The following is a 15,718-nucleotide window of genomic DNA, read 5'->3' on the forward strand; positions in this document are numbered from 1 at the left end:
AGTTGAGAGATTTTGGAGCAGCTTCTGTATATGACAAATTACAAAATAGATAAATAAACAAAGCAGCTACCCTTATCACTGGTTCCGAGACTCGCCGGGTTTTAAAATTGAAATTTGACAAATTTGAATCGGCCGATTCATCTCCTCTTGATTCTTGAAGTGGGAGAGCTGGAGAGAACTGAAAAGGGTCAGCAGTTCATCAGGAACTCTTATTTATCAATTTCGTCTCCTCTTTTGGGTCTGGAGTGGATTTCCTGCAGATCGCAACTCTATATCTGCTGATCGACTGGTTCATTCTAATTAGCTGAATTGAATCAAACCGGAGCATTAGGATTAATTTAAACGAACCTCAAGATGAACCAGACAGACTCAACGGCTCAAGCTCATTGCATTGCACCAGCCACCAGTGTTTTTATCTTATACTTCATCTCTTTTAGGCTTCAAAATATGAGTCTAAGTTGATGCCACCATATTAAAACCAGGTTCGACATTGGACCAATTAATTTATCGGTTTAATATTTTGGAATAAAGATCACCAATCAATTTAAGCCAGAAGACAACATTTTCATATATATGTTAGCCATACACAGTCCATGAAAAGATTTGATCAAAATCGATTAAACAAAAAGTTCATTTATTCAATGGTTCCCATCGTAATATAAATATGGTTCTACAATTCGCTTTTCTGCGCCACCAAAAGCAAAGCCAAAAAAAATCACAAAGGAGATCCAGTTTAATCCCTCTGCTCTTCTTTGGCCTTGTCCAACATTGTTTGGGAAGCTGGCAAGAAATATTATCGGTTGGAATATGTATTGTTTTCTATTCTAAAAAAACTATCTTTCCCTTTAAAAATATATATATATATAAATATGTTGTATGACTGCATCACAAAATGGAAAAAATATTATCTATTGTACACAACATTACATTTTTATACCAAATAATAGGTTGAGATTTAAAGCTTGGTTTTAAATTTGAAAAGTCTAAAATAATCTTGTAGCTTCTTTGTTTTCTCAACAAGTTATTTGGCAAATATGTGGACTAGTGTGCATGACAGAAAATGTTTTTTTTTGTCATAAGAGGCTAACTAACAAACAAAAAGAAATGGTCCATCTCAATATATATATGTTGTGTCACAAGGAACAAGTAGTAACAATGGAAGCAAGGTCTACCGGTGAAGAAAAAACATAACAATAACCAATGGAAGGGAGGGAAAAGACTAAAAAGATTAGTTGAACGACCAATCCGTGATGTGGGAGGGAAAAGAAAATGGATTCTTGAACCTCTTTAATGCTCATGTCACGTTGAGGTACTGCAGAAGAAAAAACTGCAAAATTCGATCCAATTTATCGTAATCGATTAGTTAACATGTTGGTTAACCGTATTCTGAAACACGGAAAAAAATCATTGGCTTACCAAATTATCTATCGAGCCGTGAAAAAGATTCAACAAAAGACATAAACAAATCCACTACCAATCCGTGACACTAAAAAGATTAGTTGACCGACCAATTCGTGAAGTTAAGGGTGTCAATTACATACTGAAACTATTTAACCGTACCGAATCGCACTGTTCAAATTTTGGTAGGGTACGTATCGAATTGGTACCATACCAAATTAAGGGATATAAATATAATTTTATAATTAAAACACTTTACCTTATTTTTTGGGAACAAAGGGGCTTATTAAACCGGGGGATAGGGATATTAATGTCTTAGCAAGAGTCGAACCCACAACCTCTTCACTAAGAGGTGTGGGTTTCACCACTGGAACAACTGGCAAACACTTTACCTTTACCCTATCCCTAGTTCTCTGTTTCAGTTTTTCATTTTGTCCTTCTCCTTTTCTTAGATTTACTTGATTTGTCTCTATTAATTAGATTTATTTGTTTTGTCTCTGTTGATATCAGATTCTATCAATTGTTTGATCGCAATTTCATCTGGATTTTAATGAATTAATAACAAAAGTGACATGGGTTCGTTCGTTCTAAAATTGTACCGCACTAAATATCATGTTTAAACAGATTTTCCGCACCAATTTAATACCAAATCGTTTTTACAAATACTACTCGGTATTCAAAGTTTGTACCATACGAAAACCATACCGAATTACCAAAACTGTATCGATTGACACCCTTACGTGTGTCCCACTTAAGATGAGCCAAAACTCTACTAGTCTCTACTTGAATGAGACATAATTTAATGGAAAATGGTTGGGATAATGACCAAATTACTAAAATACCCTTTTTCTAGTATCATACCCAAACTCTTTTTGGGTGAAAGGTTTTCTCATCTTCTTCAACCTCAGAAACCACTGCACCTGTTCTCCAAAAAACCACCGCCTTTCCCCTTGCCCAAAATCACCCATCACCAACCTTTTCACCCTAAACACTCACACTCAAAATCATCCCAAGTCTCTTTTGTTTCCTTCTCCTCTTTTCCAGCTCATTTCCGCTATTCTTATGGCAAAAAAACCAGTTGAAGAACCTTTGGAAACTCTGAAATATCGAGTAACAAGCAAGTAATTTGTTCTAATGTACATCTTTCACCAATCTCAACATCTCGTTGTTGTTTCTAAAACACAACTTGGGTTTTTCGTTTTGTTCCAGACATGGGTTTTGAAAGTATCCATTCACTGTGAAGGCTCCAAGAGAAAGGCAAGAAAAGTGCTTCTGGGTATCGACAATACAAACGACTTAACCCTTGTTATTGCTTACAATTTGTTGTTTTTCCATTTGGGTTTTCTTTTTTCTCGCCCAGATCACTCCATAACTCGATTTTCTGTTCTTATACTCTGGTTTTATTATTTCTTAGGGGTTTACACGTCCAGTATCGATTCTCCACAAAACAAAGTTAAGAGTGATTGGAAACATTGATGCTGAACCCCTTATTAGGAAGCTTGTGAAAACAGGGTTTATCCAGAAAACCCCCACCACTACAAATCAGTTCGGACATATTATGGTTTGACCCGAATTCTTATACCAGATTTGGAAGATAGACCCACACCGACATAGTGAGCCACCCGAATGACCCGTTTGTAGAGATTTGTGGTGGGTGCCTGGGTGGTTTCCAACCTTATTGGATTTTGGTGATAGAGGTAGAAAGGGTTTGCCTGCAATAAGGGATATTTGGTAGAACAATGAAAATAGAATGTGTCCAGGGGTTATTTTAGTCATTATATGGTTCAAAGGGTAATTTACTCATATTATATTCAAAATTTGAATTCCATTATTAGAGATTAATTCCAACCATAGAGTTGTAGATCATTTGTAATTTATCGCACATATGGGAGTCAACTAGAGTTTTGGCAGATTTTAATTGGGACAAATTTAGTAAAACTATCTTCTTCTTCTTCATCTTTTTTTTTTCTTAATATGAGGTACTCAGATTAGCTTATATGCATCTTGTCTAATTCTTAGTGTAACTTATAAAACACTAAGGCCTTAAAGGGATTTTAACTCTTGGCATGCATTTGGTGATATTTACATTTTGAGAACTAGTCATTTATGTAGAACTGTTTTTACTAAGGTTTAAAGTATTGGTATCAATTATCTGGTCAAATGATTGAGTATTGTATCATACTAACCATTACATTTTTGTGCAATCCAATACATACCCTTAATGATATGTGTTGAGTAGAATCACAATGTATATCATATGATACTTTATATCTAAGTTTTTTCATGTTTCTATGTTAGGAGACCCGAGACCGTTCTTTCTTAAGAAATGGGTATTTAATAAATTGACCCACAATATGTAAAATTTAGTGTGGCAAGAGAATAAGAGTCGAGATTCTAATTTCAACCCTTCATTTTACAAAAATTGTTTTAGAACATTTATGAACTATCAAAATTTTTTGTCTGCAAGTGGTGGCAAAGCCAAGTGCTTATTTGGAGTGCTACTTCTCCTTGGCTTCGATCATTGAATTCCGTTCTGACTTGCTCTATCAACTTTAATAAACGTATTCTTTAGAGGTTTTTTTTTTTTTTTTTTAGTTTGCCAACCCCGGTTTCCAAGGTTTTGTCCTGACTAATCCGGTGTTCGACCCGGGTCGCACACCTGGCTGTGGTGGGTGAGTCTCCTAGTGAAGATTTATTGTATCCACAAGGTTTCGATACCGTAACCTTGCTTGAGCGAACCAAGCTACTTACCACTTGGACCAACCCCCGTTGGTTCAGAGTTTTTTTTTTCTATTGAAAGAATCGAAGGGCTTGTGTTCGTGGAAGATCTTTTTGTTGATACGATTCTCTTTTTCCCTCACTGATGAATTTTTTTTACCTTCTATTCCAGATTTCTCATTGATGACTTGTTGCTAAAAGGATATAAAAGATCACTATCCACCTTAATTTATTCATTTAGAAAGTATTGTTATTTGTGGTGTCAAAATCATAAAGAACAAGTGACGATAATTTATTAAAAGAACCAGACAAGTAATGATAATTACGCACAATGCATTGGATAAGATGCTTTGGTGACCATCGATTAATATGAAAGGAATTTGTACCAAAGGACAAAAAAAATTTGTATGGTTCCCCAAACCCCCCACCTGTATTATCTTTTTGGCAATACCTACTTTTATGACTTACAAGTTACAACTTACTTCAAAAGGGTTGATACCCATTGGTAACTTGCTTTTGACTTTAATAATGGTATTCGTACATTGTTGTTTCGAAATCTGATTGAGGACCCCTGATTCTATCTTGGTCTGAAGTTGGTTGTTGAGAACAAAACGAAAGTGAGAGTGAGCCACCTCTCTAGACAGGAAACCACCTCCAATGATTAAGTCAATAAATGGAATAACATAGATCTTCATGGAAAATGATAAATGCCCAAGAAGATGAAGAGGAGAATGTCTTCTTAGGTAGTTGCAGGTGAGTAATGGCTAAAGATAGAAAGTTCAACCTCTTTTACATAATGGATCAGGTGGTATATATCAAGTCCATACCTCAGAGGTGAGTGGATGCATCATAACCTTACGATTTCCTCGTTCAAAATGGAGGGTGGGGATGGCCTCAGGATCGTAGTTTGATCATCAAGCCAAGGATCTGATTTGTCATACAGCTGTGTGTAATCTCATCGAATCAAGGGGTCAGTCTCACGTTGACATTGATATGACATCAATCCCCAGCTGGGCAGACAAAATGTGAGGACGTTGTATTCGAGGGTGGCTCGAGCGAATGAGAAGCTTCCTTTTCGGTAATGAGCATTTAATGAATTTCACGACATTCAATGCTGAAATTAATGCGATGATTGACGTCTGGACAAAGATATGTTGGATCTCCTCATAACGTCACTTCAGCCGAGAAGTCCTGCTATGACAGCTGGGTGTCACCATGAGACTCACTTCTCAACAAACATTCATTTTGAAAGTGCCTTGCCAATAAGTGCCAAATGAACCATCTTTCACCAGGTTTGAGTCCAATGAACTGATTTGAGTGGTTTATTCCGGTTTAACGGCTTGAACTGTAATGGACATAATATGCGTAATTTTACCTAGTATGGTAGATCAATTTCAACAATAGTCGACCCAGAGGGAACTGAATCGGAAAACTAGACCAAGAGACACTAGAGGTTGCAACGTGTGTACTTCATAAATGCCATATAGCCTGAGCTCTTGTATTTGAGCGAGGATCCATGGGAGACATTAGTCGAGGAGCCTAACTAGGAATATCTCATATGCATGGCTTCTAACTAGTTTCCAAAAGGCAAAGCTTCGCCTCAAAGGTAAATCTTCCATCCATATTTGTCAACAAATATGTTGAAGAGATAGTTCCCTCTGCATCTTTTTTGGGTGCCGCAAACTTCTACTTCGTTGGTTCGACAGAGTAAGACGTTGTCTTGTCTAGCCTCATGTATCATGCCTAGTGTCAGCCTCCAATGGGAGGATGAAGCTTTGATTCTCATGATGTGTCATCTTCAATAAGAGATTCATGCCATTTAGACGATCCATTAATCTCAAAGAAATAGATTTAACTATAAATACCTCTCACCCACTATATTTAATAATAATCATCATTTACTCTCACAATTCTTCCTAAACTTCTCAACTTAAACAATTTAAAACATCACTCTTGGGCAACGTTGTTTTTGAACTTGACTTAACATTTGAAAGTAGTTTATCTGATCACCAGAGTCAGTCTGCATTCACTCTCTTCTTTATGAACGGAAAAGCCAAAGTAACCAAATTCAACATAATTTAGTGAAGAGGTCTAAAGTGGCCCTAGCACTATGAAAATTCTCAATTATAGTTTTTAGCTTACTAATTAATTTCTTGTTCTTCTTCCTCTTTACTCGTGGAAAAGAGCATCACCAAATTTTAACCTTGGAAGTATTATATTTCTTGGATTTTACCCAAAAGGGTGTGATGTTTAATGATATGATTAATTTTAACCTTCCAAGTATTTTTCTTTAATGATATAATTAATTAGAATCTTGGATGTTTAATTGCTCACATGTCATGTTCTGTAATTCATTCGCATCCCATTAACATCAGGATTCACATTATCTTGAACATCTGCACTTCGTATGATTGGGTTACATCATCTCAATAAAATACATTTTTAGCCCCCACTAAAAATAAATAAATAAATAAATAAATAAAACATAAATTATTGACGAGAAAGTAAAGAAAAAAATTTGTCACCGGATAGAATAATCAAGATCTCGAACAAGTATTTACATTAAAAAGAGTCAAGTTCAAGTTCAATGGCAAATAGCATTTCATAAGAATGTTTGCTTCAATCAATGATTCATCATTTGGATGGTGAAAATTAAGAAATATTTGTAGAGTGATAGAGATCCATGTTTCTCAGTGGAGAGGTCGTGTGTTCTACCCTTGTAGATAGTGTCTCCCCTGTGAGGATGTAACCAAAATATGGGCAAGCTGGCCCGAATGAACTTTGATCAACTTCAAAAAAATAAATAAAAATAAAAATTGAATCACATATTCACATTTGATGATTTAAGTGTAAATCTTAAGCCAACAAATTGAATAAAAAGATTTTAAAAGTAAGGAATGTGGTCTTTAAGTTGGTAACTTTTTCACTTACCTAACTCATATTTGAATTTTGAATATATTTTTGGGATGGTTTTAATTGTGTACATGACTATATTGTAATGTACAGATTGTCTTGCATTGAAGCCATATCGATTGCTATGTTAATGACGTGTACTTATATTTTTATTTTTTTCCCCTCAAATCATTTGGATTTACCTTTTGAAGAGTGTTACACCATGAGTGTGGATCATCCCTCTTTAACGATCTTACAATTACAAATTAAGGAGTAAGGAATGGAAGAAGATCTGAAAATGTAGGACTCTCCCTAAAATCAAGAATTTCCAATGAAGAACTAGCATCGAAGGTCTTGCTATGGTTGAAAATCTAAAAGACCGGTACCAGTGGAATTGGGATGTAGATGGTGTAGTGAGTGAAGGGACTGACTCGAGCAACCATATTTTGTTTAACAGTAGTTCCTTTGCTGCTGCCTGGTTTGTCACAGTGTTAGAAGCTATACTAAACTCATGCAATGAACCTTCTTTGCATGGAATTCTCAGGAATTGAGACAAAATTCATTTTGACTCCAAGGAGCAGAGCCTCAAGATTTTTTTGTCAAGTTTTGTTTTTGTGTTGGCATCTCCGAGAGAGTTGGCTCACCAAGCAAATAGGGCATTTTTCAGAATTCTGGAAGTAAATGCGAAATCAAATTTGGGGAGTTGGTTTTGTGGCCTTTAGAGAGGAGACCATGTTAGCAGCAGTCTTAAAGTTAGTGTACATTCCTTGTGCAATTTCTGGGGAAGCCATGGCAGTTTAGGTTGGCCTTACCCTGTGCAAGAAAACAAGGTGCTCAAGCTGTGGTGGTATGAAGGATTGACTGCATGCTATATTTATGGGCCCAGGCCCTATTTGTCTAATTATTATTCCTTATTTCTCTCACTTTACATGTTAAATATATTATTTGGTAATTTTTTCAAAAATTAAAAATAAAATATTAAGATAAAGATGATGGGTATGAATGTCATTCTTAATCATTATCAATGGTTATCATTAAACCCTTTAAGGAATAAAATGTTAAATTATAATTAAAATCTAACTCACGATCCATAAATTTCTTTCTATATTCTTTCTCATATTTTAATTCTTATTAATTCTCTTACGAATTTCCTCTTTTATTCTTTTTTTTTTTTCACACGTCTCATAAAATATTGGAGTAGTTAACAGACATTAGGATCTGTAATCATTTAATTTTTTTCATATCTAATCGTAATCATTTAATTTTATTTTTGAATCCCTAAATTTTCTCATAAAGTTTCGATTCCTACTAATAGAAATTTAAATTTTAAGTTTTATTAGTTGGATGTTTAAATTTTTACCATTAAAATTATTATATCTAATTATAATCATTATTTTTTAATTAATTTATGATAAATTGAGTGTTTATTCTATACTTAGTTAATAAGACTTTGAATCTATCTTTTTTTCTATAATTTCTCCCACAATTTTAGTTCTTACTTTATTTTAATATATATTTTTTTATAATTTACTTTCAATTGTGTTATCTATATTTTAGTCTTATTATATCTAATTATAATAATTATTTTTTTAATTAATTTATGATAAAATTGAGTGTTTATCCCATATTAAGTTAATAAGAATTTGAATCTATCTTTTTTCCTATAATTTCTCCCATAATTTTAGTCCCTACTTTATTTTATTATATATTTTTTAATTTATTTTCAATTGTAGTATCTATATTTTAGTCTTCTTATTAATTTACCTAATTTTTTAAATGTAAACTCCACACGTTAAAATATAATAAAATATTCTCAGTCCTTTGCTCTAGAATTTTGTCCATCCGAAGCAGAACATTTGGACCAAATTCATATATCGGATAAAACCAACGAAAACCGAACCGTTCTGACGGTTTGGCTGCTCTGACAGCCTTCGCCATTCTCGGTAGCCACTGCATGAGATGTGCTAGGCTATGCTCAAATGCTCTCTCTCGGTCTCTCCTTGTCTGTCCGGCGATAACTTGGATTATTCGAATCTACGCACAAATTTTGGAATGTTCAAGTCAATTTCCCAATAAAACCATTCCTTCCATCTCTTCTCAGCTATCCTCCGTCGCACGAATTACGGTAACAACAAAGTCCTGGTGTGTTAGGGCTGCTCTGCTTACGCTGGATTCCTTCTTCCGTTCTTTGTCTCCCCAATGATTCCTTCAAACAAAGCTAACAAGTTATGCTGTAGATGTGAGGCTTTAAGGTTTGCGCTATTGAAGACTGTGTTTGAGTGACAGAGAGCAAAGATGAGATGAAGACGGTTTTCTACTTAGGATTTTGAGGAGATTATAGGAGAAAGAGTACCGACCGAAACTCTGGAAGAACCATGATTACTTCCAGCATCAACCTGGTGATGACCGTCATTGGTTTTACGGTCAGTACGATGTTTATAGTTTTTGTTTGCACTAGGCTTATCTGTGCAAGGATCCACTTGAGAGCTTCCAGGCGATCCTTCACGACGGCTTCCAGATCTGATCTTAGCCGAGTAAGCCCTCTCTGTAATCACTTCTCGTTCCTTGTTCTTTTAGCTATGGTGAATCAGTGATTCAACTCCCATTGTGTCAAAATATTCCCCTCCTCCCCTCCCAAACCAAAAAAGAAAGCAATCGCGACGTATTTTGCTTCCCAAATTCTCTTCCTCAACCTTGTTATGGGTGTCTGTGGATTGGTATGGAAAATTAACGATCACTTTATTGTTGGTTTTCACGCTTTACCCGTTGGTACATGATCGGATGTTCCTTTTTTCTTGTTTTGATGTTTTGAATCATGTTGCTCTGCTGTTTCTATTTACAGTAACACCTTATGTAATTGTTCTTTATTCCGCTACGCCAAACATTTCTATCCTGAGTTATGGCATCGTAAAGATTATCAACTAGGTTCTGCTCATTCAGTGAAATCCTAAACCCTATATACATTATGCTCCCTTGCTTCTTATTTTAGCTGCTGATACTGTAATACCGTTACTAATACACATCCCCTCCTCTCCCATCACTTCGGGAAGGGGGAAAAAGAAAAAAAAAAAGAGCTGCCGAAAAAGAGAACAAATGAATGTACTGTGATTTGCCTTTGATATCTCGATCTCAGCCTCTGTTTTGTTTCTCTCCGTGGCCTCCGATTGGAAGCCTCTTTCAGAAGTATATGCCACAGCTTTTGAAAATTGAAGATCTCCTGTAATTTTTGTGCTGGATCCGTTTACCTTAGATATTAGTTCACGTTGAACCATGTACACTAATGGGTTTTTACAATGGGAGAACCATGAGTGTAAAGTATAATTCGGTCTTTGTTTCTCTGCCCTTCCCAATCAAACAGGTGGAACGTGGGATTCACGGTCTGGAGCCTGTTGTTGTAGACACTTTCCCTATCAAGAAGTTCAATGATGATTTTTGGGCTTCTGGAGAGGATTCACAGTAAGTTAACGCTGTCCTTGTGCTTATATTTTTCTTTGCATTTGCTCTCTGTATCTTCTACTCATCTTCTGGTGGACTGAATTAATCTGTTGGGTGTCAGGGTTTCACATTCAAAACCTTAAACAAAGAATCCTAGTGTGCTTGGAATCTTTCAAATGACACCTTTGGATGCCCAGACTGAACCACCTGTTCATATCCCCCCTTGCCTGTACTATTTCAACCTCAAGCCTATGCTGTGTTGAAAACAGAGGACCCCATTTGATAATCCTTGGAAAAACAGTTACTGATGCTTCTTGCTTAGAGAAACAAAAAAATTGGTTGAAAACGTTTGATAAATTTTGCAATATAAATTAAAATTTATAAAAATTCCTGTTTCAATAAACACTTTTGATTCAACAAGAAAGCGTGTGTTTCTCAAAGCAAAAGTTGGTTTAAATGAAACAGTGTTAGAGAGGGGTATTCAAGGAATTTGGCATCCTAAACATAAGATCCCCACTAAAACCCTCTCATAATTCGATAGAACTCATTCATTTGTTGTTTCTTCAACCCTAATGATGGGGATCATTTGGTTCTTCAATATTCTCTATCTCCAATGACCAAAGTTCCTCATTATTTCTTTATCTCTGATGAAACCCTAAACCCTATCTTTGCAAAAAGGGCCTCGTTTTTCATATTATTACACATTTCTGCTTAGCTAGACATCTGTTGCTCATTTCAATCTATGAATGACTGCATCTGTTGTGAGTGTCCAATCATTTATTAGAACAACCGTTGGAAATTATTGGGATTTCTTACAAAATACTTCTTCAATCTATACTTACTCAATCTGTTAGGTATATTATTAGCATGTGGGGCTAAATGTTAGACATTTGGCCCCGTTACTTCCTCGTAATATGGATATACATTTGAAGTATGTAGGTAGGTTAAATGCAAAGTCACAGAAATGCTTGTATTAGATGTTCCTCTTATCTTCTTGGCTTTTTATTAATATTATTCTTAGTAAGGATAGGGTTGTAGGGTTTGCGACTTTGCCCATGAACTAATGAAAGTAAGACTGTGAAGCCCTCAGTGAGTTGGCTCATGATTTAGCTGTGGTGGGCACCATGGGTTGGAATATTTTTAACCTGAACTCACTTGGTGGTGTATCAACCACTGGGTTTCTTGGACCAATTATAGCCCCGTTAAGGGATTTCCCTGTGTGCCTTCTGCTGCTTAAAACAAAATTAGCAGTAGAAGCTTAGCTTCCTTACGGTTGTGCTGTAGAAGCTTCCCTTCCTTACAGTTGTGGTTGCCCATCAGGCCATATAGTTACTTAGCCAGTGATTTTGGTTTGTGGAATCTGCTGCAAATTTGTGTGTTTGTTGTAGCTCTGCCGACAATAAAATGCAGAGCACAAACGGATTGTAGTATATTAACTGCAGAAAGTTTCTAGCTATTATCTTGCTCTCCTCATTAATGTGCTTGATTGAATGGAATTTGCAAAATCTTTAATTCTACCTGAATTAATTTCAATGTATTTAGTAAGAAATTAACTATTGGGATTATGGAGAGAGAATCAATTAGAGGAAACAATGTCTCTCTGCAAGGCTTAGGATGCGCACATCTGACCCTCCCTAGACCTTGTAGTACCTGAAGCCTTGTGTGCTGGGATGCACTTTTAATTGTGGGAGATTTCATTCATTGGACAAGAGGAGTGGAACTAATAAACATGGGATGCACTTTTAGTCATGGGAGATTTCATTCACTGGACAAGAGGAGTGGAACTAATATAGAGTTCCATAAGTTCTGGATAATGCATGAACATTTTAATATTGCAAAGTAATTGGTGATAATCATCTTTGTGGAGCAGCTAGCATAGCTAAAGTCTTTGAATTCAACCAAAAGGTTTAAGTATACAGGCAGAAGTGGAGGATTCTTTTGCCGTAGGTTGCACAAGTGTTTACATCTCTTAAACTGTATCTCCTGAGTGATTATATGTGTGAATGATTACTGAGGAATTCTGAAGTGGCTTGGCAAAATCGTTATTGCAATTCCAAATGGTTGACATCCTTCTTCTAACATATGCTATGGTTTTGTTCCCCTATTGATTTTAATATGGAACTGGAGAAAGATATTCTCTTTTGTTGACAGAAGGATAACAGAGTTAAAATTCTGAGGTTAAAATAGCAAAAGATTGCCAACGAATTCCCAATTGATTAGTAGAACTTAATCAGGTCCTTGAGTATTCTTCCTTGCTCTTCTTGTGCAGAAAGTGCATACTGGGAATTTGGTGCCCTCTTGACCGACAGTTGTCTATTTTGAACATTTCATCTTGAATAAGCAAAAAGTACTTCACCACCACAACCCTTTCCAGATCATATTTCTCCGCTCTTCTATCCTCTTGACTGGGATTCACTTAAAATAAAGCCATAATCTGTGATTCGGAACTATAGTTACTCCTGTGAGATCAAACAATCATTTATGCTCTGCCTTTCTCATTGAGATTCTATCTGAGAACAACAAAAAAATGGGCATGGAGTGCCAAAGCCATCTTCTGAGCTGCTGTTTTATCACTCTCAAGTGGTCTATTTTGGAGGTTTTATGGAGCTATATGCTTGCTGCTTCTGACAGACAGGGGATGCGCTTTCGAAATTGATTGGAAGATTGATCTTGCACAAGATTTTGGTGATCTTGGGGAAAGAAGCTCCATAGAACTACCATTGCCAATAATAAAGTTCTTGCAATTTCTCGCCTACTCATTTTCCAGTGTAGAAAATAAGGATTTATAGGAATATTGTTATAGCAGCCTACCCTGTGAAATAAACACATTGTATTATAGTATTTGGACAACATTGATGGTGTCTGGTGCACATTCTACAAAGTTGCTTTAGCACACTCCTTTTCCATATTATGATTCAGAATAGCATAACACTTTTTAATTCTCTTTGTAAGTGTTTTCTTTTTTTTTCTTTTTTTTTTTTTTTGGGGGGGGGGGGCGGAATCTGGTAACTCTGTAAAATTGTGTTTTTCAGCAGTAGCAGAGGACCTGTGCAAAAACAAATTATGATGAGTGGAATTATATCCCTAAAGAACATCTGGAATATCCATTACTAAAAAGGCGCCAATTACATCCTTTTCATCAAGTAATTCATCTTTTTTGAGGGTAGAGCGATTTCTTTTGCTTATTCATCTGTTAGATGGTCTTCAATACAACAACAACAACAATAATCATTGTTCCAACTAAATGGGGTCGCCTACATGGATTCTTGCCCTCCAATCAGTTCTGTTCGAGGCCATGCTAGATACAAAGCCTAAGCTATACATATCATTTTTCACCACTTCTCCTAAGGTTATCTTAGGTCTACCCCTAACTCTTCTAGTTCCTTCAATATGGATTATATCACTTCTCCGTACAGGGACATTTATAGGTCTCCGTTGAATGTGGTCGTGCCACCTCAAACGACTTTCTCGAAGCTTATCACTTATGGGAGCAACTCCCAAACCAACTCTAATATGATCACTTCTTATCTTATCCATCATAGTTTTGCCACTCATCCATCTTAGCATCCTCATTTATGCTACACTGAGTTTATTTATATGATTCTTTTTAACAGCTCAACACTCTGCACCGTACATCGTAGCTGGTCGAACAACGGTCCTATAAAATTTTCCTTTAAGCTTTAATGGAATACGCCAATCATATAAGACCCCGGACACACCTCTCCACTTCATCCACCCTATTTTAATTCTTTGGGAAACCTCATCCTCTAAATCACACCTTTTACTTATGATTGAACCTAGGTACCTAAAACAACCACTCTAAGGAATCTTTTTATCGTCAAGTATCACCACCTCATCATCTGCCCGATCATGACTAAAGTCGCAAACTAGATATTCTGTCTTCGATCTACTAAGTTTAAAGCCTTTTGATTCCAAAGCTACTCTCCATGATTCTAATTTGGTATTAATCCCCACTTGGGTCTCATCAATCAACACAATATCATCCGCAAAAAGCATACACCAGGGGACCTCATCTTGAATGTTTTTGGTTAATTCATCCATTACCAGTGCAAATAGATATGGGCTTAAAGTTGACCCTTGATGTAGCCCAACTGTTATCGAGAATTCATTACTTTGTCCCCCACTATTCTAACACTAGTCATCGAACCATCATACATATCCTTAACTATATCTACAAATTTACTTGCAACAATTCTTTTCTCTAATACTTGCCAAATTAATGCTCTAGGGACTCTTATCATAAGCTTTTTCTAGGTCAATAAATACCATATGAAGGTCTTTCCTACATTCTCTATACATTTCCATAAATCTCCTAATTAGGTAAATAGCCTCCGTTGTAGATCTTCCCGGCATAAACCCAAATTGGTTCTCCATAACTATAGTTAAGTGTCTCAAACGGGTTTCAATTGTTCTCTCCCATAATTTCATTGTATGGCTCATCAATTTAATGCCCCTATAGTTATTACAACTTTGAATATCTCCTTTATTTTTATAAATTGGAACCATGATGCTTCTCCTCCATTCATCTGGCATTTTCCCTGTGCTCATAATCTTATTAAACAACTTAGTCAACCAAACTAGTCTATGGGATCCTAAGCTCTTCCAAACTTCAATTGGGATTTCATTAGGACCTTGTGTCTTGCTGAGTTTCATCCTCCTAAAAGCTTCTTTTATTTCGGACATCGAAATTCTACGTATATAAGTTCGGACATTGGTGCCTTGGTGAAGGGTGTAATCGTCTGAAACATAAGTGCTTGAAGAATGCTCATTTAGTAAACTAGAAAAATAGGTTTCCCGTCTTTTCTTAATGTCCTCTTCGCAAACTAATACTTTACCATCTCCATTTTTTATACATCTAACATGGTCAAGGTCTCTATTCTTCCTATCCCTCATCTTACCTATCTTATAAATAGATTTTCCCCCTTCCTTCATGCCCAACTTAATATATAACTCATCATACTTCTTTTCCCTTGCTTTGCCCGCAATTTTCTTAGCTTCATTTCTATCCAACCTATACCTTTGAAGATCCTCAACATCCTTAGTTCTTTGCCATGTCTTAAAACTATCTTTTTTATTCCTAATGGTAGCTTGAACCTCACTATCCCACCACCACGTCTCTTTATAAGAATGGAGCTTTCCTTTTGATTCACCTAGGACATCTTTAGCCACTTTCTTAATACACATAGCCATCTCATTCCACATTGCATTGGTATCCCCTTTAAAATCCCATTTTCCTTGTTTGACTACTTCATTA

The 15,718-nt window shown here is 36.0% G+C and overlaps 1 protein-coding gene across 2 annotated transcripts in view; it reads left to right on the forward strand.

The window, feature by feature from the left end:
- Nucleotides 1–8,899: 8,899 nt before the first annotated feature.
- LOC149027692 (RING-H2 finger protein ATL77-like) overlaps nt 8,900–15,718 on the forward strand; it is a 31,230-nt gene continuing 24,411 nt past the window's right edge. The window contains exons 1-2 of one of the 2 annotated variants that reach the window (XM_089165044.1): nt 8,900–9,431; nt 10,367–10,464. In XM_089165044.1, the coding sequence (XP_089021170.1) occupies nt 9,384–9,431; nt 10,367–10,464 (146 nt within the window). In that variant the 5' untranslated portion in view covers nt 8,900–9,383. Of the gene's footprint in view, nt 9,543–10,366; nt 10,465–15,718 lie in introns of both variants that reach the window. The other variant, XM_089165036.1, reaches the window with a different exon arrangement.

Source organism: Hakea prostrata, chromosome 1 (genome assembly GCF_041222555.1).
Source record: "Hakea prostrata isolate BN-2017 chromosome 1, UWA_Hpros_2, whole genome shotgun sequence".
NCBI lineage: Eukaryota > Viridiplantae > Streptophyta > Magnoliopsida > Proteales > Proteaceae > Hakea > Hakea prostrata.